This window comes from Sciurus vulgaris (assembly GCF_902686455.1).
Source record: "Sciurus vulgaris genome assembly, chromosome: 11".
Lineage (NCBI taxonomy): Eukaryota > Metazoa > Chordata > Mammalia > Rodentia > Sciuridae > Sciurus > Sciurus vulgaris.
The window spans coordinates 128,040,615-128,066,650 of NC_136472.1; the positions used below are offsets into that span (position 1 = coordinate 128,040,615).

At 41.2% G+C, this 26,036-nt stretch overlaps 1 protein-coding gene across 3 annotated transcripts in view; it reads right to left on the reverse strand.

Moving 5' to 3' along the window:
• Positions 1-26,036, reverse strand: part of OPCML (opioid binding protein/cell adhesion molecule like) — a 1,129,326-nt gene that overhangs the window by 13,094 nt on the left and 1,090,196 nt on the right. For 2 of the 3 annotated variants that reach the window (XM_079104603.1, XM_079104604.1), the window contains 3 exons: positions 3,192-3,329; positions 2,638-2,758; positions 1,963-2,114 (listed from right to left, as the gene is read on the reverse strand). In XM_079104603.1, coding sequence (XP_078960729.1) covers positions 1,963-2,114; positions 2,638-2,758; positions 3,192-3,329 — 411 coding nt within the window. Of the gene's footprint in view, positions 1-1,007; positions 1,035-1,962; positions 2,115-2,637; positions 2,759-3,191; positions 3,330-26,036 lie in introns of all 3 variants that reach the window. The other variant, XM_079104602.1, reaches the window with a different exon arrangement.

The window sequence follows — 26,036 nt, forward strand, 5'->3', positions numbered from 1 at the left end:
TTCCCTGCAGTGTTCTCAAGACTAAGGGATATACAGTCAAGGTCATTAAGGTGTGGCAGGCCATGTGTATGTGATTTCCCTGGATTCAGAGTTGTGAAAAGTGACAGTTGCAGAGCTGATTTTAGGTCTCTAAAATTCAAATGTTATCACTTTCCATGTGACTAGGATTGACATCTTAGAAAAGTAGGGCTTTGAGTCTTTCATTTCTGGAAGAAGAGCTGGGCACTAGCTGCTGCCTCATAGAAATATATAATGTGTGTGTTTGTGTTTGTGTGTGTGCATGTATGTTTCTCTCTCCCCCAAACTCTATTTGCTAGATAAATACTAAAATACTTAATAAAGGGGTCAAATTTTACATTTTATCTAATGCCTATTCATTAGCTACATGTACTTCAGTCTCTAATGTAATGCAATCTCTTTGGTCCTTCTTTTACTTATCCAAAAATGGTGTTAATAACCTGTCTTATGCTACTGGCATGATGCCTAAAAACTAGTAAATATTGGGGAATAGTTGGTATCATAACTCAATTATTTCTATTTTAAATAAAATTTTTATAACTAAGTCAATATCCCTCTTTGCTTTGGACTGAAAAGAGAAAACATTTATATTAGGGTGATTCTCCTTAGAGACAGTCATCTGATAATCCATTTGGTTTCTGGGCTGGCTGCTTTTTGGTGCTGCTATATGCAGAAATACCCATCCTTGTTAGAGGCAACTAAGTAGAAGATTATTATTTGGGGGGTTGAAACCTCTTCCCCTGAGATTTATAATGATATTCTGTAGCTGTGTGTGTGTGTGTGTGTGTGTGTGTGTGTGTGTGTGTGAAAGCCATCATATTCTACATGCTTGTTATCTAAACTGTGCAAACCACACCCCTTGAAGTCTATCCACTATGGAGAAGTACATCAGGGAGGGGAAGCAGGCAAGCCTATCCTTGAAGAAGGCTTATATACAAAAGCAAAAGCATTCAGGCAGGCAGAGGAAGGAAGGAACATGCTGTACCCACCTGCCACTGCTGATGAGGGGCTTATTTCTAAGACACACACAGCACAATGCACACACAATGCAGAGAGAAAACAAAAGACATAGATCACACATTTCAGATGGTTGGTGGACAAAGTTTAGTTCATCTCAATGCTGAAAGCTTGTTCAGGGTCTGAGATGTACATGGAAAAATGGATCCCTCCTAAGCCTGCTTACTGGATGCTTCCCTCTAACTAAACTACAGCAAATAAACACATACATACACACATTATAAAAACACAATAAGCTGACCCTGGCCCATGTTGTGAAATGTTGGACGAGAATATGCACACAGCAGCGTGGGAAGATGGAGTGAAGGAAGGAGGCAAATCATGGACCCTGAGACCTAGTTCCTCTGAAGTGCTTGTATCCTATGGTAGAAACAACTTCAGAGGAGGGTCTCGTGTTGGAGTTGTGAATAGAGCAGTCATCTGGTGAGGACTCAGACCTCTGCTCAATTCATCTCAGTGAAGGAGAACATGACATAGCAATCAACATGAGAATCATGATGGCAGCAGTTGACTTAGTTTAACACTATAAATGCAAACCCCAGAATCACAGACTCTTATTGTTGAAGATATTTGATCTTAAAATTGCATCTCCTTTATCTACGCAGAACTTTACAGGGTAGTACAGTAGAACTGTCTGTGGTTGTCTTCTTTATGGGTTCCACATTCAAGTGGATTCAAAATTTGGTTTACTCCCTTTGAAAGGAGCAAACTTGGCCTTTCAATGAACAAAAGAATGCACTACCCTGCCAACACCACTGTATCCCATGCCAGGGAGATGACAGGGAGAAGGCGTTCTTAGCTAAGGGTGGTGGTGATCAGAGCAGTATGGATGGACATAGGCCAAGCAGATCATGTTGTCCTCCCCCCTGGGTCCCTGGAGCTCCCCCATGTGGCTGAGCCCATGGCATCCAGGCGTTCTGCACTCACCATACAATGTGATGCTGGCATTGGTATTCCCAAGTTTGTTTGTGGCCACACAAGTATAGTTCCCATAATCCTTCTCTGAGACATTGAAGAAAGTCAGAGTGGATATGCGGCCTTTGTTCTCAATCCTCACTCCATCCAGGCCGGTGGCTAATCTGAAATGAGAGAAGGTACTGCTGGTCCGATCCCACCAAAGGATGGAAACAGGAGACAGTAGGCACTGAGAGAATGCAAAGACCTCATAGACTAATTCTCTAAAGAGGCTTTCTTTCCCCAAACCCTTTTCTCTAACTAACCCAATCCCTGCAACTCAAGCCCTAAGTACTACTGACTCCACCAAGAGGAAAAATGAGAGTGTAAACAATCTCAAAACACAGAATTTATTGATTTCTAGTCATCAGAGACAACCATAACCAATATACTAATATTACTAATCGCAGATTCTACTGTAACTAAGACTATACTATAATCTCAGATTCTGAAACAAGATCAGTTCCTTTTGTCAACTTCCCAGTTTCCTCCATTTTTATTCTCCTAGTTCTAAACAGAGACTCGTCACTAAGAAGACTGTGACACATTTTTGTTTTGCTTTATCTTTCTCTTGTACTTTATTGTCTTCCTTCCATGGGAGGAACAATCCATCACCTCTGCTTCAGAGCTGCCCTAGTTCAGAGGTACCTGGTGTCTTCCTTGAACCACTGGAATTCAGCCATCGGGACTGCAGAGGCTTCACAGCTCAAGATGCCCTTCTGACCAACTGAAACACCAGTATTCTTGGCTTTTGAGATATAGGGAGGATCTTTGGGGAAAAATAAAGAAGGAAACAAACAACAAAACCACCAAGAGTGATTCCAAAGAAAGATGAGAGGCCTGTCCAGCCACTTGCTATGCGTCTGGTGACACGACTTCTTCCCAGTAAAATAACCATGTATAGTGGGGAAAGAACTATCTGGAAGACACTGTGATGACAACAGCATCTTCTTTAGGCCTTCAAACCAATTCTAATTTAGCAGTTGTCTCTACTACTCTGAAAGGTCTGACAGTCTCAGGAAGACTCCAGGGACAGATGGCAATGGAGGCAAGGATGGGACAAAGTAACCTGATAAAGAATCTTCCTGTTGGCAACCACTGGAATGTGGGTCTTTCAGTAAATGGAATTGCTATTCCCTGCTTGTCCCCTAAGCTCTATTCCCTCTTCCCCCCCGGAATTCTCAGGCGGTCCCTTGACTCACAGTTTACAGTGATTTTTACTTTCCGCACGTCAGGTGCGGCGACATCGTTCAAGGCGCTGCATTCATAATCCCCAGACTGGTCACGCTTGATGTCAGAGATCTCCAGGTATTCGTCCTCACTCACAAAGCCCTGGCCTTCTGGGGATAAAGAAACAGAAAACAATAAAGAGAGGGTTAAATCAGGGACAGAGCCACATTCACAGCCAGAGATTTTAGACCAAGTAAGGATGGTCATAATAAGGGGGTTTGAACAGCCCATCAAAGATATAGGGCTCTATGAAGAAACTCCTTGCCTGAGTCTTGGATCGATGTTCTTTCAGCCAAGTCACTTTAACTTTTTAAAGACTTTTGATAAAAAAGGGAATATCAACATTTTTCTTACAAGAGTATTGTGAGGATTAAGAATGTGCATAATAAAGACCCTACCACATTAAAAAAATTGATTTCAAAGAGAATTATCATGATGAATAAAATAATAAAACATGAAATAACTTTACATTAGATGAGCAATATGCTAATTTTGCACCATGTAGTAATGTCTTTATATACGGAACACAAGCTACTAACTAATTGTAGAACAAATAAGTGAATGTTTTACAGTTTAATACAAATAAAATCAAAACAGCTGGTTTAGTTTCAAGCTGAGTTAGAGAATAATTAGTTTGATTGCGGCATTTTACAATTAATATATATTTTAAAGCATTGTGTTGTACACAATAAATAATACAATTTTTTATTTATTCACTAAAAATAAAATGTTTAAAAATTGATGAAGAAGAAAGAGTAAAGAACAAATGAATGAGAAAGCACCATATGACCACTATGAAATAGATGCTCAATAAGCATTTGCAAACAAATAAACATAGCAGTTAGCTTCAGATGATAACTCTGTGGTTACTAAAACAGCCTAGGTATTTTATTATCTGATTTTGAAGGCCTTCTAGGTCTCACTCTCAAACACTTCTGAAATTTGAAACTCATGATTCAAAATATTTGGGGTTTGCAAAATTTTCTTTGCTTTCATCCATCATCAGATGCTCTCATAACAATCTGACTCCTCTACCTTCCTCATTATCCTATTTCCTATAGTTCAGAGTGAGAAAAGAAACCCTCTGTCATCTAATACAAATAGTTTAAGTTCTGTTGAAATACCTGTCTTTGGTAAAAACCCAGCCAGTAGGAAGGCCAAGAAGACATAGCCATGTTTCTTTTGCTACCTGGTTTCTTTTGAGCTCAGCGCAATTAAAACTCTATATCTTTCCCCAGTACCCTATAGGGGTATATTCTAATTCACTGGTGCTTATTCAACCATGACTGGGTTCGCTATAGGTGTAGAGCAGGAAGGTGGAATGTCTATGTTGAGGGCTGATCGTGGGGTTGGGATTCAGGTGGTTTGGCACCCTGACTCTGCTCCAAATCCAAGCTTTGAGGAGCTCCCACCTCTCACTTTACCCATATCCCCAGCTCATTTTCTCTTTGGCACTTGGTGCCTTCCCCACCTCCATCCCCTACCTTAGATCTTATCAACCTAGGGGAAAATATCAGTCTTTGGATGCTGGTTGGCAAAGTCCTTGCTAAAAGTTATGGGGCCCCACAAAAATATTTTTCCTGGGCTCCTATCCTTATAAACAATACAAGTCATCGTCCCAATCAGTACTTTTCTGATAGCTCATTCTCACACAATTCCACTGGGGAAATATTACAGTAACCCAAAGGAATAATCGATTTGTCACCTTTCTAGAACCTGCACCTGGTGACAAGTCCCCCAAAACTGCATGGATATGATGTGCAGGGTCACTGGGGGACCTGGGAGAAACCACGTGAAGAGTGTCTGACAGGTACTGGCTGGAAGAACCTCCTAAAGGGGAGAGGGAAGCTCCACACTCTTGACCTAGCACATGGGTGACTGCCCTGGATGTTACTGCTCACCCCAGCTATCTCTAGAGGCCAGAGAGGAGCTTAGGGCATTTTTGCAGAAAAAACACCAGGACATGGTGCCTCCTGGGGCCTGAATACAAGTCCCATTTGCTAAGGTCTCAGGGAAGTGTTGCTGGTCAAGAACTACCACCCCGATAGTCATTCTATTATCCAGACTAGTTCATATTCAAACCCCTCAAGGCGGATTAGAGGAAAGCAAGCACATTCTCCTCCTTTTTCCCTTTTTCCTCTAAGATTCAGAGTCAAGGGGATTCAGAGATTATTTATTTTGGAAAGTCTAACAAAGATAAAACTTACCTTCCCTTTTGGAACAATGCTGGCTGATCAATGTGAGCATTTTTAAGGATGAAGCAACAATAAAATCAAACACCAAAATGAATTTCCAGTCTCACTTCACTGTTTCTACAATGAATAACCATGGCAGGATGGGAATTCTGGTTTCCTCCTACTAAGACTCCATTATTCTTTGAAAAGATACTACAGAGGATTTGTAAAAAGTAACTGAACCACAGTGCATGTACTCCAACAAATGAACTATCTGCCTTGGGCCTGACAGGAGCCTCAGGCAGAGTCACTGTTTCCCCTTCCTTGGGGAGAACAAGAAAGACCCATTCATGCTACACAGTGGACACTGGCCATATGGATAAAACTTCCTGATAAAACATCACCCATGCATGCCAATCAACTGAAAAAAATGTGTGCCAATCAACTGAGAAGTGTTTACTCACAGAAAGACACTGAGTGGCTTCAAAGAAGGAAGAGGCCCCTGTGCATTTGGATGAGTAGGACAGATCCTGGGTCTTTTGTGGAGGATTACCAGACAACATGACAACTCTCTGGAATATGGGAACTTATTTTCACTTGCTGCAATGCTGCTTTTATGGGATGGATATGTGACAGCAAAAAAAGGAAGGAAGAAAAAGTACATTTCATGTGAAATGGGGATCGTTATGATAATACTACCTCATTAAGCGAGAAAACGAATTTTGTCAAGTTTGTCCGATAAAGTAAGTGCTTCTTAGATTTTAATTTGCATATAAATTCCTCAGGGACTTTATAGAAATATAGATTTTGATTTAGTTGGTCTGGAATGGGCTCTGGGATTCTGCATTTCCAGCAAGTACCCAGGTGCTGCTCATGCGGCTGGGCTGGAGACCACACTGAGTACAGGTCATCAGGCAGCACACAGGACTGGGCACTGGCTCACTCTTACTCACACACTCCCAGTTATGTAGTTCTATGTGGTTGTTTGAACCTTAAATGTCACCCAAAGGCCCACATGTTGGAGGCTTGTTCCCCAGATTGGTACTGTTTGGGAGGTGGTGGATATTCTAAGAGGTGGGACCTGATTGGAGGTCAGGAGATGTGACCTCAAAGGGGGATAGTGGGATTCTGGCCCCTTTCCCTCTCTCATTCTCTCTCTCCCTTTCTGATTCCTGACTATGGGTTGAGTGGTCTTTCTCTGCCACATGTTTCCAGCATGATGTTCTACCTCACCATAGGAGCAAAAGCAACGGGGGCATACAATCATAGATAGCAATCTCTAAACTCTGTGAACTGAAATAACATTTTGCATCATAAATTAAATGCCTCAAGTTATTGGTCATAGTAACAGGAAACTGGTTAACAATCTATGAAGTAGTCATCTGGCTAAGAAAATACACTGAGCACCCCTCAGTGAGATTCTTGTGGAGTTCACAACTCAAAATACACACTATTTTAGGAATTCAGGCCTCAGAAGATACACTGAGGATGAGAATCAAGACTTTTGAAACTAAACTTGATATTGATTCTTTGTGATTTGACCAGAAACAAACAAACAAAAAAATTCTCCCTAAACTTATGCTGCTTTGCAAGAAAATGGAAAAGGCCCAGCAAAAGAGATTTATATGTTCTTAACTATTTAAAATGCTTGGTAAGACTTTTAAAGCACAGCCAATCTGGGTTGCTAAATGCCTGGAGACCTAGGAGACCACAAAGTTGAATGCTTGCTCTGTCCTTTCTGGTTCTGGCTGCATTGTAAAATTTCAATTCCCTGCTGCAGAAAAGGAGGTAGAAGGCAACCAATGTTTGAATCCTCTTTGCTAACTGACTATGGAGTTATAGGTAGACATATGGAGATAGAAAGAAACATCTGAAGGAACCACAGGAGATGAAGAAGACAGGAGAGGAAGGATTTGTTGGAGTAAGGATGTGCAGAACAAGAACTTAGATAGGCAAGTTGACCCAGGGAGACACCAGAAGATTCTGGGCACTCATTTAAAAGGGGATTTATTAAGGAGCTACAAGACTATATAATATATATATATATTTTGTTGTTGTTGTTGTTGTTGTTGTTGTTGTTCCAACAAAGAGATATGAAAACAGGAGCTCCATGTCTGCTCAAGAGTTTTTCCTTATAGTGCAATGTCCTATAATACACCAATAACCCAGAGGTATTATGAACTTGCCCTAAGCATCCAGGCATCTCACATAACATGATTGAAAGAAACAGAAAGCAGATTCTTAATCAGTAGCATAAATGCAGGAAAAAAATTGGGGATAGGTTGGTTGTTGCTTTCCAAGAAAAGAGCACTTCAAAAAAGATAAGTTCAATTCATTATATAAGCAAGATTAAGATCTGCAAGGATACAAATGGGGCCATTTATCAGGGGACGTGGGAGGTCAGCCTCTCAGATATAGTGTGCAGCTTGGAGGAGGGTGAGAAAGCTCATGGATACATAGTCAGAGAATACGAAGAACATTCAACAACCAGAGTCAGGAACTGCTCTGTCTTACAGGGCAGGAGCAGACAGAGGTTTGGGTCAGAAAGAGAAGTTTGCTTTGCTGGCTTGCTGTCCCTGAGGTCATGAGAGATCATTTCTCTAATACATGCCATGAACAAGGTATTGTGTTGGACACTTTGGGTGTAGGGGAGATGATACAGGGAAAGAATCCTTCACTTTGGGGAGTCAGCTACCTCATGAATCCAAAACTTGAAGCAGTTTGTGTTTTGCTGTATTAGGTTCAATATTTCAGTTCTTTGTCACTTCTAGATATCTCACATAAGGTAGAGTAGGTAAAAAAAAAAAAAAAAAAGATATATTACAGAGGGAATAAATCTAAACATCTGTGGTAAAAGAGCTCTACCAGGAAGTCCAGGGGACAATCCAGAAGCTTCCTGACATGCTTCCTCTCATGTGCAACCCAGGATCCCCTGCCAGGTGCATCCTAGCCACCAGTCTTGCATCAGATTTTCCCTTCCATTTTCTCAGTCAATTCCTAAGAAGCCTAGAGATGAAAGCAGGAGGGGTCAAAGATTTTAGCCTTCACTTTTTTGGATTATGGTCCCTGATAAAACATTTTTTCTTTTGCCTGGCAACTCTTGGGAACAAAATTAGGGGTTGTCCTATCGCCCTTATTGGACTATGCACCTAATCAAAATGATCATCCTCACCTGAGTCAAAACTCAACTGGCCTTTCTTTTGGAAACGATTGAAACTTGCCCCCTAGATGTCCCCATATTCACTGACCCTCTGTATATGCTACATACAGCAGTGGCTTTATCTCTGGAAACTGCTCTGTGAGGTTAAATGCCAGCTCCTTTCACAGCTTTTGCCATGAGACCTGTCAGGAGTTAACTCACAGAGGAACATGCCCTGGGGTGAGTAGCAGATGAGAGCAGGGAGGAGGGTTGAGAGTGTCAGGTGGCATGAAAGACAGGAAAAGACATGGGGAAAAGGAACTCAGAGGAGGAAGAGAGAGGGAGGAGGTGTGGGTAGCCAGAAGGAAGCTAGAGGGAGTGAAGAGATTGTGGGCACCACAGTTGTCCATTTGGTTGGAATAAGAGAATTTCTGGAAAAATAAAAAGAATTTCCCTGGTGCCCATCAAGAAGGACCCTTATATATGATCCCTGTTGATCTGTAATTTGGAAAGTTGAAACCGTACATATAGGTGATTGTGTGCACAATACTTTTGGCCTCTTAGGCTACAATGAAGATTTTTGATGCATGTTGTGACCTACCCTTTGCCTACTATGTACCACAGCTAGCCAGTGATGCTAGTTATCAAAAAAAGGAAGACTTTGTGCCCCACAGAGAATGCTATGCTTATATGAGGATAGGCTGAAATGCTACAATTTTGCTGGATATACTGCCACGGATGTCTGGAGCAAGAAAACAAAGCATGTAGGACTATCTGTATCCATCCCACTCCACAGCTTCTTGCTCATGAGGTGAGTAAGATGAGGCAGGAACTCAGAAGTTCTTGAGGGGTCATGTACTCAAATCCACACACTCATTTCTTTTGCTCTCCAGGATCTTGATCAACAGAACATCACCATAAAAAATAAGTCCTGGAGCAAATTAAAAGACCAACTTTCTTGTCATTGAACCTGACTAAATGCTGGACCAGGGATTCAGGGCCGACATGGGGTCTGCCTTTTCCTTTGTGTGTTGATGACAGTTGGGCTTACACACTTCAGACATGTGGTTTGGGTACTCAGACACAGGTTAGAGTGTTAGGGAGAGCCACATAGAAAGTAGAGGGCAGGATCAAGAGGGCAGGAACCAGACATGGGTCAGGAAGATACTATCCTTACTTCTAGATAATAGTTTTATTCTACTTTAGGTCCAGCGGAGACTTGAGCAATTTCTTTAACACGTACTTTAGTTACCCTTTTCCCATGGGAGACACAGAGTGAAGAGGGTGAAGGAAGCTGCCTTCTAAAAACGTGAGGTTTGGGACCAGTGTTCTCCCTCCTTCCTGGAGATCTCCTGGCATGGTTATCAATCACACACCTCTTATTTTGAAGTTCTCTTATTTTGAAGGATAAAAACAATGGGACCATGTTTGCCTTTGGAATCGGGGCAAGGTTTCAGCATTTGGGACACAACTGGGCACACAGAACCTGTTCGCTCCATCCCATTTAGTAGTTATCCCATTGTTTAAATTGCAAGCACCCTGAGCAGAAATGACATTTTCCACTACTTTGAAGTCTTTAGGGCATCTAGTGTGGGCTAAATATACAGCATATGTTCATATTATACGTAGTCTCTAGAGGTCAGTAAACTCTGTATCTATACAAAATCCCCCCTTCCTCTTGTTATTTGGAACTGTATTTCTCTGCCTATCTCCCCTGAATATTGAGAGAGTTCTCTACACTTTTGCTCTCCTTAGAACCTTGGCAATAGCAGCTCTGCCCCACCCTTCCTTAAGTAAGGCAGGGAATGTGGATTGCAGTACCTAGTATCCTCACTTGCTCCTGGCTTCCAGATCCACTCTGTCCTTTGCTGCACTGGAGTTAATGAAAAGTGTGATAAACCCACTATTTCATTTTCTCTTAATTAATACAAGCAATTGAATTGTGCTAAAGTCATTTTGGTTTGGAAACTCAGCCTCTGGGTCAATGTCTCACTTGCTGGCTGTGACAAAAGCACTTTGTCTTGAGCTCAGACAACCTTTCTCAGGCTATGGCTGCCAGGACCTTCCCTAGGGGAGGGGTGGCTTGCCCCATCCAGGGCATTCATGCTGGCTGCCATCCCTGAGGCTGACAGTAAGTTGGCTAATGACAAGATCAATGTGTTCCCATGAAAGTTCATTGAACTTTGAGTGGGGGGAGGAGTATATCAATAAAGCTCCCTGTAGCTGGGGGCACAGAGAAATTCCCTGGCAGTGGTGAGTTTTTTTGAAGTCCTTCCCTCTGTGAATGGGTGAGAATGTTGGAAGCACTTTCTATCCCTTATCTTCTGACTGGGGATAACTGAGAATGATACAAGAAGAGAAGGCAGTAAGTGACTCACTGATATAACGGGCCCAAAAGATTAAGATGAGAGGAAGTAGAAGGGTTTGCCTGGTTGGTGGGCAGGAGGAGGCAATGCCAAGGACCCTTCTCATAATCAGTTCTAGTGTTTGCTGCCTTTGCCAGTCCCCAGCACTAAGAGTCCCAAATATAATGACCAAGAACATAAAGAAAAGAGTAGCTTCTTTCCAAACCATATGTTTAGGTAGGCTGTGCTTATGTTGTGTTCTGAGATGGGATTCATTATGTGTAGGAAGAATTAGGATGAAAGTAGACTCTAGTCCTGTTGACTCATTGTGGGCGGTCCTGAATGAGTGACACAGAAGAATGCAGCACATTCTCTTTGAATGGAAGTGCAGAGCATGTGTCAGGGACAGAAGTGAGGATTTGGATACAGACACACACACACACACACACACACACACACACAGAATGAAAATAAGCAGGGTGAGAACAGAAGCTTAAATCCATTTGATAAACAGAGTAATGTACTTGGGTTAAATAAAGGAGCTAGCATTTACATTCTAAAGTGTATTTCAATATAAACAACACAAACCATTCAGATCAAAACAATATAGAGGAAAAAGGAAAAAAGACATCATTTTTAAATAGCAGAGTCTAAATGGCTAAGTTATTGACAAAATGTTTAAGGATATTTGAAAACCTTTTATTTGTTTTACAAGTTTTCTTATTGTTATTACTATTATTTGCACTCTGAACCATCAGAGTTATTTCAGTATTGACAGCTAGAGGTGAACGGAGTTCTGAGAAGTAAGGCTACTGCATTTATAAAGCAAAAATGAAAACAAAACAAAAAGAAATTCAATAATTAAGCAACAACAGAAAAACCTGATCAAGGTATTGAATGAAATACTTGCCACTCTCATTTGTATAAATCTTAAAAGAGGTGGACTCTATCTTACTTGCAGATGCCTAAGCAGGCATTGACAGGCACCCAGGCCAGTTTCTTAAAGAAAAAAAATATACTGGAGGAACAAAAATATCTTGAACCACAGTGTCCTCAATGGTCATCTAATCCCAGAATTGCATGAGGGCACTACAGTTTTTGGTATGGGGGTGGAACCCAAGGTCATTTTGCCACTCAGCTATATCTCCAGTCTTTTTATATACTTATTCATTTTGAGACAGGGTCTAAATTGCTGGGGGCCTTGCTCAGCTGCTGAGGTTGGCTTAGAAATTGTGATCCTCCTATTTTAGCCTTGCCTGTTGCTGGGATTACAGACTGTGCCACAATACTGGGCTTACCTGAGGGCACTTTAGAAAAGTGACTTCTTGATCTCACAGTAGACCTACAGAGTCTGAGTCTACCAGGTTGGGTGTGTGTGAACTCTTTAAGTATTTATAATAATAGACCAACCTCAGGTAAGTGCTTTACTTTCTGCAAGCTTTGGGGGGGGGCATTAAAACACCTACTGAGTCTGATCCATTTTCCCTGGGGATTAATTTATAGTCCTATACCACAAAATGATGTTTTAGTGAACAATGGATTATATATACAACAGTGGTCCTCTATCATTATAAGAAAGTACAAAATCCCTATCCCTAGTGACATCCTCCCTGTCATGTGATATATTACATATTTGTGGGTAAGCTGATATTAACAAACCTACTATGCTGCCCAGTGGTATAAAAGAATGCCAGGGGTATAGCATGCACAATTATGTTCCATGCATCATACTTGATAATGACAGCAAACAGCTACATTGCTGGTTTACCTGCTTACTGTACTATACTTCCTATTGTTATTTTGGCATGCATTTCTACTTATAAAAAAATGGTTTACTGTGAAACAATATGTCCTGCTTTGCCTGCATCCTCCTCATGCACTTGAGACACGCCACATCTCTGGAGTGCATCAAAATGCCACATTGAGAGAGTGACCACTAAGTTCTCTCTCTGAAGTTCACACAATGAAATCACCTAATGATGCATTTATCAGAATATACCCCCCGCATTTAGGACCACCGTATATTTTTATTGTGACACTAAGGACACCTTTGTTGTTTTTATAGAATGGGTGTTCTGGAACCATCCTGTTGATACCTGCTTTCCCAGAATAATTATTAACAGTCGTCTTCATCTTTCAACAGAGTACTGGCCTGCATGATAAACTGGCAGCTGGGGTACTATAGCTTATAGAAATTCTGCCATCTGGCTCTGGGTCTTGGTAGCTGGCAGCACCTTACGACGTGTGCAGCTCTCCCAGCACTCTTTAATCTAATGAGAGGTTTAGCTCCCAGTCAGCTTCAGACCCCAGATGCAGGACTCTATTGGACCAGCGGTCAAGAAAGATCCAGTGTGTGCTTATTCACAATGAGCTTTAAGGAAGGTGGACTTGATCTTACTTGCACTTAATCACCATGAGCTTGTAGGCCATCAGCTAAATTTTCTTCTGTTCTGGGGAGACAGAAAATAACAGGTGCCTGTTGCCTACTGTCAAAGCCAACCAGAGGGGTCTGCAGTGCTGATGCAGGGTGGAAACCCAGCTAGGGTTCAAGGGATCCTGACCCAAATCCCGGGCAGATCAGATACCAGATCTGTAGCTTTCTGAAATGGGTTGGATGGACAAACCCCAAAAAGAAATAGCCCTGGGGTGTTTACAAGTTATTGGGGGACATGCCCTCCTATGGGAAAGCATGGCCCAGTTTCTGAAGATAGGCTTGGACTCAGTCACTTGTTTCCTTCCTTCCTTTCCTTTTATTTGATTCTCTCTCTTCCTAGTTCTCTGTTAGTTCCCAACAGAACAGCCGCATGACAATGATGTTAATTATCAACGTTCATTAATATTTTCAAAATGTTTGTATTAGCTTCCAGGCAAAATACCCACTGGCCTAACCCATTTGGCATGCAGGCAACAGCCAGAGACGTTCTACACACTTCGTGGAGCATAAAGGTCTGGGCTCTGAAGCATCCCAGGGAGATAGCATTGCTCACACGCTTAGCTCTAGCAACCAGCTGAGAGGAAAGGATTAAGAGTTGTGCATTCAGTGGGCACAGACTCTGCTTCTGGGGTGGGGGTGTCCCTTTGGAAACTTTCTTGTCAAGGGCTCTTTTCATCTGTACTTCGGGTTATTCTGGGTAACTCTGTCTCCCCTTTGCATCTAACTTAAACTAGGATTAAGCTGACCTCTCTCCAGAAACTTCCCTCTTTCATGGCCTCTCCTAAACAGGTCACCTTAGAAATGACTTTATACACATGACCTTCTACAACTCCATATCAGTAGTAGGAATTATGAAGAAAACCACTGAATTAGAAATCAAAAGACCTGGATATAATATTAGTTTGTCCTAATATGATATGTGATTGCGATCAATATTTTTAGCCACCGAAATTTCACTTATTATTTTTTCTATAAGATACAAAAAGTGCATCAGGTTAGGTCACTATCAGTTTTACTGTTTTCCAACCTTTGATAACCTAGCAATATGCTCCATGCCCAGGAATCTTAAATAATTCCTTAAGGTTTAGAAATCTGAAGATCATGGTGTTGATGGACAGAATTCCAACTCAGCAGCTCAGTCTGCCCGACCCATCAGGGACTGTAAGGCCCATGTAGTTAGGACAAGACAGTGCAGAAATGACCCAGGCTGCCCCTGCTATATCTGGTACCTTGACAATGCAGGCAAAAAAATAGAGACACCACGTCAATTTCAAGGTAGTTCTCATCTGTCACTGTGCTGTAGCTGTTTGGTGATAGGGAGGAAAGAGGTTTTGACAATTATGAAGGACTGTGTGTGTCTGATGGTAATGTCTTGAGTTAATGGGGGAAATTAATTCTATCCTTTCCTTTCCAAGACTCCTATTCATGCAGATTTTGACAAGTAGCTGTTCTTTTTTTTTCCGTCCTCTTGATGGGTAGATTGGAGTAATGTCTTGTAGGTGTAACTAATCATCCACTTACATGATTTCAGGCCCATTTTCATGGGTCCGAGGGTACACTTGAAATGCAGGAAAATGATGCTTTTCTATGATTTCTTCTCTCCTCTGCCTTTGCTAAAATTATCTCTTCATAGTTGCAAGGCTTACTTTGCTAATCCTTCCAACCAGAGAACAAATATTGAGAGATGAGGGAAAGGGCATCTGAGGTAGTGAAGATGCTTGGTACTACATAAATCATCCCATCCATGTTCACCGTCAGAACTCATCCACGGATACACCAGATGAGAAGCGAGTGCAGAGAGCCCAATGGAAGTCTATGAGGCTGAGGTTCTGGTCTTCCCCCTACCACTAACCAGCCAGGACTCCTTAGCACTTTACTTCACCCAGCCTCAGTCTCCTAATATGCAAAGGATGTGATCCGGCTATCTTTTGACATAGATCCCTCAGGCACTGTTCTTTCCTTAATCTTTTCATGACGGTCCTTCAGGTCCAGCATGCAGGCTTTCTTGTACCTGTCATCAAACAGCATCCAGTATTTATGTGGAGATGAACTGCTGGAGAGTAAAGTATGAAGGTGTGAAATCTTGTGTGATCCTGTTTCTGCCCTAGGGACTTGAACTGGCTCTGGTTCTGGAAGGTGGAGCTGCCGAGCACACTGTAATTGTGATGAGAAGGCTCAGACAAGGGCTCACCAGCCTCTAAAGCTCCCCTCCCCAGGCCCTGCATAGAAATCCAGTCTGCCTTTGCTGGATTTTCTTGCATTTTGTAGTCACTTCCCTCAGGCCCTCTATCCAAATTAACATCTTTCCTTGGAAAAAATGAGTCCTGTATATGACTAGATATCTTTCCCACTAGCCCAGATTCTCAGTTTGTGTTTTGTTGCCTTGGGAAGCATGAAGCCTTCATGGTGCTAGCAGACAATGTTGTTCTGTGTGAGAGAGGAGCAGCATTGTAAGGGTGACACAGCAAGCCTGGAGTGTAGGATCCTTCTTCAAAATGTGTGGGTGGAAGGAATTGTTGTTTACCAAACCATAGCAGCTTCCTGGAGCCTCTAATTTGTTGATTTCTGAGAATTAGGGCTTCCAATGAAGAAGACTTTTGAAGGGAATGAGCAGTGATAGGTAGACTGAGCCATCTTCAAAATGTGGCCTTGAGTTTACTCTAATTTTATCAACTCGAGTTTTTTTTTTTAATTATAGAATATTGTATGTTGATAGTGAATTTTGAAATTAATGCAAATGACATTTGATACATATTTTGCTGTATATTATATATGCATACATGGACAGATGAACATGTGGTCTATGCACATAAAGTAGGGAGACATTGAACAGAGCAAGGGAAATGTACTGCTATTCTTTTCCAACTTTCTGCACTAAGTTGGTGAATAATCTCTGACTCTGCACCACTGGATAAGTTATTCAGCCACCTTAGGCCTTCTAGTCCATCAAAGATGAATACAAAGAGGTTGATCTAGATTATTTCTAAAATGTGTTATTAGCTGTAATTTTTCATAGTCGGTAGCTGGTTGAAAAATAGTATATATTCCTTCTAACCGTTGACACAATGGTGTGTGTGTGTGTGTGTGTGTGTGTGTGTGTGTGTGTGTGTGTGTGTGTGTAGAAACTAAGGACTACATCTCACCTGGAATCTCATGAGAACAAAGAAAGAGGTAAAAAAAAAAATCTCCAAAGGGCTGGAACTTAGCAAATCAGAAGGCAATTCATCTTGAGAAGAAAACAAGTGATATTTATATTATTAAATCACAATTACAAAGCAAATCAGCTGCAGAAAAGAAGAGATCATTTCCATCAATTATTACTGAACTGAACATAATTTTTCAATCACCAGCAGATTGTAAATGGGAGCTACAGCTCATCTAAGAACTCTTCTATTATAGGAGTTATTAATCAGGTATTAACTTTGTCGAATTAGCAAGGACACTGACGATATGGTAAGGGAAGCAGGAGACAGGGGAGACAGGAGGAGGCAGCGGGGTTAATTCCTGAGACAGGAACAGAGCACTCTAGAAGACCAGGGGTCAGCTACTTATGAAACTAGTCCTGCTTATGTGTTGAAGAAAGCACTTAGCTCTTGTGTTTGCATTCCCAAAGAGTCAATGCATGAACAGGTACATATAAATAAGTAATGCATAATTTACTGGCTATTTGGCTGTGTCTTTGGAGCCCTGTGATGATGACAGTATGTACTGAGACCTGACTCTCTGAGTGCTCTGAGTCTGGTGTGTAGCTCTGACTGTTGTCTTTGTTGTGGGTTCTCCGTCTAGTTCCCTGACAGTATGGGTGCTTCAGTCTTGGTGGAATGTATAGTCCATCTGCTCATCTCAGAACCTCATGTAGGTTAGTGGAAATCTTTCTCTCCACACCTTCAATGTGCTTAAGGTTACAAACTGTCTCCTCAGAAGTCTTGGTACAAATTTCTATCAATTTAATGACTTCCAAGGTTCTTTTGGTACCCTGCTTTCTATCTTCCACTATCTTAAGCACTTTTTCAAACTCAGACCTCTTGAATCTCTATGCCATACAGAATACACTCTAACTCCCCTAATCTGCTTTGCTCACTCTCTGGGTTCAGTCCTTTTCTCCTCCTATAACAAGACAGACTAATCTGCTGAGAAACTCATTTGTGTTTTGTTTTCAGAGCTGTAGAGAACTGGAAGGAAAGGGAGGTGTGAGCTCTCCCCCATCCCAACAGGTGCCAGGCGGGCTTTGTGTGTTCTCCTTGCTGAGCTCCTTGCCTCAGGGTTGTTAATGACTTTCATGTCATGGGGTCTAAGGCAGTTGCTAGGCACCCAGAAGATTATTACCACCCAGGCTTTTGTTTCAAAGAAACAAGCAAACAAAGAGTCTGGGCTCACGGAGGTGGATGTGGGACAAGCTGAGAGAGGATGGATGGTCTGGGCATGGGGTTGTGGAGGTGACCCCTCAGGTGGTCAACTACCTGTGTACTTCCCCTGCAAATCACCTGCCAGTGAGAGCCCCTGAGGCTATGTGACAATGAGACTGGATCTAGAAGCTGTGATCAACTTGCCCACCCTTCCCTCCTTTCTTTTTCTCTTTCTCCCTCCATTACAGCCTTGTTCCTTCATTCAACAAAAATTTTTGGAGCTCTAAGACAATAAACTCACTACTGAAAACTAAAAATCAGACACTTTTTAAATTATTCTGTATATTCTAACGAGAAAAGAAAATCTCCCCAAACCTGCCTTAGATTGCATTTCTCACTGGCCAGATGGGTAGGACCTGAAGAAATTAACTATAAACACGTGGATCCTTCCTATAACTGAGATTTACAGAATAGAAGTCACATGTGTTTTTCATATGCCATCCTTACCTGCTTCTTGACCCCCAGGAAACTGACTCAGCCTTCAGATTTTCACTGAGATGTCACCTCTTCAGAAAAGTCTGCTATTCAAAGGTTTCCTTTTTGATCCTCCCAACATCTTTCTTACCCTGTTTCATCTGCTTTATTCTCCTGGGCATCTGGCTTCCATAAGCACTCCAACTGACCACCTTGCCTTTGGATTCTAAGTGGCTTGGCCAGTGAGACACTAAACAATTGGTGAGAGGAAGGAAATAGTGAGCTCAGATATGTTCATCTCTGAGGCCTATGTCACTTCACCAAAGGACACTTTCCCTATCAAGTCCACCCCTCACTGCCTCACTTCCATCCTTGAACTCAGGGCCTACAACAGCCATGCTGTTATTAATCAGGACGCCTGGAGTATACATTGTCCACACCTTCTAAATAATCCCTTCATTAATCCTACTTAGGGTTATTCAGTTTGGAACCCGCTATTGGTTTCCTGCTAGGTCTTCAAGGACACACTTCCTTGACCTTGAGGTCTTTGTCAGATGTTCCTACTCTAGACATCCAGAAAACCTTCATTTATAATTACTCTAGTCACTTTAGAGCAGTGGTTCTCAGCCTGTGATTTTGCCCCAGGGGTCACTTATCAGTATTTTCATCCCTAACAAACAAATAAGCAAACAAACAAATAAATAAAAGACACCAGGACTGCATCATCATTGGGGTCTGGTATATATGCTTCTAAATCAAGGAGAAAGAGGTCCAGGGATGCTGCCAATGGTTCCACAGTGAGCAGGGATTGCCCAGGACAATGAACAATCTGGATCCTAATGTCACTAGTGCTGAGGTTGAGAAACCTGAGTGAGCATGGAGACACATGTTTAATCATTAATCATGTACATCTCTGAAATTTACAGAAATTCTGTAAACTCTGGAACCATCTACCTCATTTCCAGTGCCTAATGCAATTCTTGACATGTGGTAAGGCCTCATGAAACATTTGATGAAAAATATGAAAAGTAAATTTTCACTAATGAAACCCAGTCCTCGTATCATTCAGTGCTGAGAAAAAAAGACTGATTTTAGGTAAATATAAGCCCAGTAAAAACTAGCCCCCTCCCCTCGCATGGTGTTTAAACCCCTCAAGGAAAGAGTAGGTGCTATCCAGATGGTAAGGACAGGACAAGGCAATCTCATTTAGCATGTGGAGTAAATGGAATTTGAAGCAGACTTGCAATGTTCTCTTTGCAACAGCAATACTGAGATGCAGAACAGACAAGAGGTGAGAGAACAAGGCAGAGGTGGGAGAAATTCTAGAAATAACATTGTACATCATTTCATCATTGTTTCTGCATTCCTGAGGAAAATTACTGATGACTCTTGGTTAATGAATTCTATTTCCAGAAGAGAATTCTGCCCTTTTAGATGATCCTAGGGGAATTACAGTAACACACTAACAGCTCTTTCCATGTTTTGCCTTCTCATGATAGTTCCTCACTTTCACATGATCACCAAGAGAAGAGTAATACTCTGCACAAAGAAATGCTGGGCAGCATAGTTTCTTTGCAGGTTAAGACACCAGGACTGGCTGGGCATGGTGGCACACATTTGCAATCCCAGTGAGTCAGGAGATGGAGACAGGAGGACAGCAAGTTCCCGATGTCATCGGTTGTATGTGAAGTATCCGATAAAAGCTCACGTGCGAGAAATGAAAGAAGGTTTAGAGAATAAATGATTGGGTTACGAAAGCATCAAACCATCTGTGAATTAATTCCTGATAGGGAATAACTGAGTGATAACTCAAGGCAAGTAGGGTGTGGCTGGAGGAGATGGGTCACTGGGGGCATGGCTTTGGGGCATTTATTTTTAATCTGGCAAGTGGAGTCTCTCCTTCTGCTCTGCTTCCAATGCCACACTCTTCCATCATGATATCTTGGCTTACCTTGAGCCCTGAGAAATGAAACCTGTTGTCTATGGACTGAAACCTTTGAAACTCTGAACCCCCAAATAGACTTTTCCTCCTCTACACTTGTCCTGGTCAGGTCTTTTAGTCAGTGGCAAAAAAAACAAAACAAAACAAAAAAAAAAAAAAAAAAAAAAATAAATAAAAAAACAGGGCAGCCTCAGCAATTTAGTGAGATACTGTCCTGTCTCAAAAATTAAAAAAAAAAAAAAAAAAAAAAAATTAAGAAAGGGCTGAGACTATAGTTCAGTGATAGAGCACCCCTGGGTTCATTTCCTACTACAATAAACAAATAAACAAACAAATAAAAGACCCCAGGACTGCATCATTCGATGAATGTCAATCGAATTGGATTTTCCAAAGTACATTGTTTTATAAGTTGTCTTATTTGTATGGTCTATGATTTTTAAGACTCTAAATTATAAGAGTCCTCTGTTGTGTCTATTTCTCCTTTTACAGATCCAGCTTCTTCCAGAGTACATGGCAAATAAAATTTAAGTAAATCAGCATTTGCATCCAAATCCTAGCAGAGGCCAGCAACAGGAGAACTAATCTTAAAAGTTCAAGATGGGAGGAGGATTTGAAAGGGCAAGGACAAATGCTCAGTGAGCCAGAGTCCACTTTTCCAAGGTGAAGCTTCAGTGAACTGATATCTAATCAGGAGCCACCAAGTATCTTGTTATCCTGCTCTCCACTGTGGGGATGCACCTGCCTCTTCCATGTGCTGCTCACAATGATAGCCCCTCTGAGGGCTCCAGGATGAACCCAGAGAGCAGATGATAGGAGGGAGCCAACACCCCGGGCCTTTGGGGGATTTGGCAGCAGCTCCATTGCTGGAATCAAATAGGGTTTGTGGCTTCCTATAACCAATTAAATGGCATCTATTGCAGAGAAGTGAGGGGCTGCTTTCAGATAAAATCACGTCAGCTCTATAGAAAATAGGATGGACTGACTTGTAGGAAATCCATGCCAGCATATAAATTGCTTCATGACTGTAGGGACATATAATATCTGCACATAGCCAGTATGCACACCACCTAGAAATGGTGTGATTTTCAGTCTAAAATGTCAATTTATTTTTTTCACTAGGATTTAATAATCATGCACTGACCCTGGACTGAATAAACATGTCCAGGGCCCTGACAGTGTAACATTTGACTCACCCTCTTCCTGAGAGACATTTGTAATTTTATGAACAGAGTATAACACCATTATAATAGAATGTATCACATAAACTTGGATATATTACAGGTCAAACCCTATCTCCTAAAATGTAACAGCTACTTTCTTAAATGGCCTGATCTAAATCCTAAGCTCCCAATACTGACATTATAAAAGAGTTTCATAGGATTTGTTTAAATCATCTCTGCTTAATTGTACACTCCTTAAATTCAACACAGGATGACAAACATCCCCTTACTGTGCCAATACTCACACAGCATATCACACACCATCTGATAGATGGCTCAGAAAAGTCATATGGTTGGCTAGAAAAAGTGGCCAGGAGTATTCACTGAGTTACCTACTACAGGTAGGTGGGGGTGTTAACTCAAGATTCACTTTAGGCCCAGAGGGGAATGTCCCCATTATATATGATTATGCCCTACACTCTTCTCATTTTTGGTATTGCTCTTAAAATAACTATCATCATCCTCATAAAGAAAAATCTACCAAGGGGCTTGGGAAGGCCATGGTAGCAGAAATGGAATACATCAGTCGCTTTCCTTGCTATTTGAAAAGCAGATGAATTTCTAAATCCCTTAGTGGCATAGAACTTGAATCCCTAAACTATTCATGGTTATTTCAGTGAAGCCCAAGAGGAAATTTTTCCCATTCTGGTGGTAGTCTTAGTTTTTATTCACCCAAATATTTGAGAGAAGCAAATCTGCAAGACAAGAGCAGGAGTGAATGGTTTCTTGAAAGTAACAACTACTTCCAATAGTGCAGAAAAAATCTTCAGATCTTCCCATGAGCAAAAACCCCTACAGCTGCCACCCAGGAGACTTGATTATATGTCCTGTCTTGCTGGAGAGAGTCCTTGTTTACATCTATTGTCCTGTTGTGATTATGAATACTACTACTTTTATTTCAAAATAGTCTCAGAGAGTCATTATGTAGTCACCCTTCATTCAAATCATTGCAAACTCCAAAGAAGTTCTCTTTTGTTTACACTTTCTAAGTCAATTTGATATTGGTGGAGTCCATATTTGTATAACACCTCTTTGTCAGATTAATTACTAATTCATTAATCCTACAGAAGAAAGATTCCCTGTGATACACCTAATCTCTGTCCCCACGAGCTGCACATTTTAGTTGAGGAAGAACAGCCAGCTGTTAACATAACAGTTGATGTGAGTAAGTGATTAGTGACTATACCAAACTTCAGTACTAGAATCCTCTTTATTTTGATTGGGATGTGGAAATACAAAACCAGGATTTTATTATCTAGTGTTTTGCTATTGTTATTGTTTGGATGTGAGCTGTCCCCCAAAAGCTCATATGTGAGACAATGCAATAGAGTTTAGGGGTGAAATGATAAGGATATGCATCTTAACTCATTAAGTGCATTAATCCCCTGATAAAAATTAACTGTGTGCTAACTATAGGCAGGTAAGGTGAAACTGGAGGAAACAGGTCGCTGGGGGCATGCCCTTGGGGTTCATACTTTATCCAAGGTGAGAAGAACTCTGTTTCCGGTGCCATGTTCTAAGGTACCTTCCACCTTCACACATTTCCACCATGCTGTCCTGCCTTGCCTCAGGCCTAGAACAGTGAGGTCTATCATCTATGGACTGAGACCTCTGAAACTGAGAGCCCCAAATAAACGTTTTCTCCTCTAAGATTGTTCTGGTCAGGTGTTTTGATCACAGCAGTGAAAAAGCTGACTGAAACAGCTATCACATCCTCATAGACATTCACATCCCCTCCACACACTTTATTCCTCAGAGAGGTACCTGCGTAGGTTGAGAGGAGCCCTGGGAATTGAGGCTTTTGTTGAACTTCAGTTAAGGATAAACATTTTCCCCATTGTTAAGAGAGCACAGTGAAACAGAGGAAACAATACATAAACATATGAAACTTTAAATAATAATGAAAATTTAAGTAGTGAGTCAGAACAAAAGAAAAGATGTCCAAGGTTTTTTGAATTAAACAGCTAATAATTCTCATAACTGCCAGAGGAATTTTAAGGCAGGAGAGGTCACACTGGATAGGAAATTCTAAAACTTATTTTAAGTTAATTATTTTATGGTTTAAAGATTTTAATTGGAAGAAAATTCCATATACCTAGTCTAATACCCTCATGATGTGTTTTGTTCTTTTCCAAATACACTGTTGTCAGGAGCAATAGAAAGTAGCTGAAAGGACTATGTCTTCTAGGTTAGCCCAAAACCACATTATTCATCCATTTATTCAACAAATGATAAATGATTCTCCCTGTTTTCCTGGACAGGTAGGTGAGAGTGGGGGCCCTACTTACTTCCATCAAGAAGCACCATAATTCGCCTAAGGCATCACATGTGGGAGCTATAACAATAGTTAGCATGTAAAGTGCATTGAATTTGTCAGAAGAAAGTTATCAAATAAATTTGTGGTATTATTGGTGCATTGTTCATAGTGTGGTTGAAATTATCTAAAGGTTTAAACAATACTTTTTTTATAATACTCTATTTTTACAATTCCCTGGTAAAAGAAAAGCTTATTAATCATGATCATTAATCCAACAATGCCTGAGTTAGGCAGCAGGAATACAGATACTCCAGACAATCTCTCCCTTCAGGGAGCTGGCAGTCTCTGTGTTTCAAAGATGAGGACAAAAGGAATGGGATAAGCGCATTGAAGAGGGAAGCAGTGGAGTCACAGAGCAGAGGGAGAGCAGAGCACCAGACTGGAATGGATGTCTTTCAGGAAGAACTGAGCCTGGAGCTAGACCTGGAGAGGGAAGAGGAGCTAGCAGAGCCAAGGATTTTTGGAAGGGCATTCCAGGCAGAAGATACACTGGGTTCCCAACTGAAGATCAGGAGGAAGTCAGGTAGGTCTGAAAACACAAAGGGAGCTCTGAGGGTAGCAAAACAGGTAGCACCAGTCATGAATGACTATTATAGTTTGCATGTGAGATGTCTCCCAAAAGGTAATATGGAAGACAATGCAAGATCATTCAGAGGTGAAATAATTGGGTCATGACAGCCTTAACCTAATCAGTGAATTACTCCGCTGTGAGGTTAACTGGTAACTAAAGGTGGGTAGGGTGTGACTGGAGGAGGTAGGTCATCGGAGGCATGACTTTGGGGTACATGTTCTGTATCTGGTGAGTGATTTCTCTCTTTCTGCCTCCTGATCATCATGTGAATTGCTTCCCTCCTCCATACTTCCACCACAATGTTCTGCCTCACCTCCTGCCCTGAGGAATAAAGCTGGCTATCTATGGACTGAAATCATGAGCCCCCAAATAAACTTTTCCTTCTGTAAAATTATTCATGTTCCGTCTTTTAGTCACAGTAGTGAAAAACCAGACTTTGAATCCTGTCTGAAGGAATGGCTGCTTCCAATGGGCTGCAAGGTCAATAATAACAAGTTGTAAGACATGCATCATCTTTTTAAAAATTTATGCTATGTTTTTTATAAGTGTTCCCCAAAGTCCCAAGTGTTGAAGGCTTTGTACCAAGCCTGTGGTGCTACAGGGAGGAAATGGAAACTTTAAGAAGTGGAAGCGGCTAGATTACTGGAGTTATCCTGGAAAGGGATACTGGGACCCCAGTCTCTTTCTGTCTCTCATTTTGCTTCCTGGACACCATAAAGTAAGCATATTAATTCATGTGCTCCCACCATGATGTACTGTGCCAACACAGGTCCTAAGGACATGGGACAAGCAACCTAAGATTGAAACTTTAAGCCATAATAAACCTTCCCTCTTCAAATTTTATTATCTCATATATTTTACAACAGGAATCAAAAGTTAACACAGCTTACGATATAGTTATTGAATGAGACTACAAACACACATGCATCCATGCTGAAACACATATGGAATTAAAGATAAAATGATTTATCATTTCAAAATATTTATTGAATTTCTACTCTGTTCCAGAGACTGATTAATTACTGATAAACTGAAGTTAATGGTACAAAAACCATGTCTTTCTAATAGAGGGGTTGACAGTAAGCATATAATGAAATATATAATGAATATCATACCAGACACTAATAAGGACTGTGAAGAAATGCCAAAACAATAATAATAAAACCAACTAAAATGAATTGAGTAATTAGTACATTCTAAGTCTATGCCAAAAATTTTCTTGTTTCGCTCTCCTTGGTGAAGGCTGTTGTGTGTGGCCCAGATCCCCACTTGTGGACCGAAACACTCATTCCCCAGCTGACTGCAGTACTGCCCAATCTGACTATCTCAGGCAATTGGGGCAGTTGGCTGTATCATATGATGTCATTTTACAGTCAATAGATGCTTCCATTTGACAAGTATTTAACATAAACATTGTGCCAATCACAATTCTATGCACAGAGGGACAGCAGTGAACAGGACAGGTACATTTTATGCCCTAGAATCCTGGAAGGCAAACTTGTCAAGAAATCAGTATTATCTAGTCTGTCAATGTTAATGGGTGCAATTAACATTGCACAGTTGTTTAAGGGCTACATTTGTTTAAGGACTGTGGGGATGGCCAGTCTGTCTGGGTGTTCAGAGAAGCCCTCCTTGATAAGCTGATCTTTCAGCAGAGACCTAACGGGAATGAGGAAATTAGATCTGAGGATATGGGTGTGGTAGGGGAAGCAAAGATATTTAAGCAGAAAAATAGGGATAATATACAATCTGTGCATAAAAGAGTATGCATGACTGATAAAAAATATCTCAGGCCCCACTGAGATCTGACTTATCCTCAAATAAGGATAAAATTTTCATTAAACCCACTCCCTTC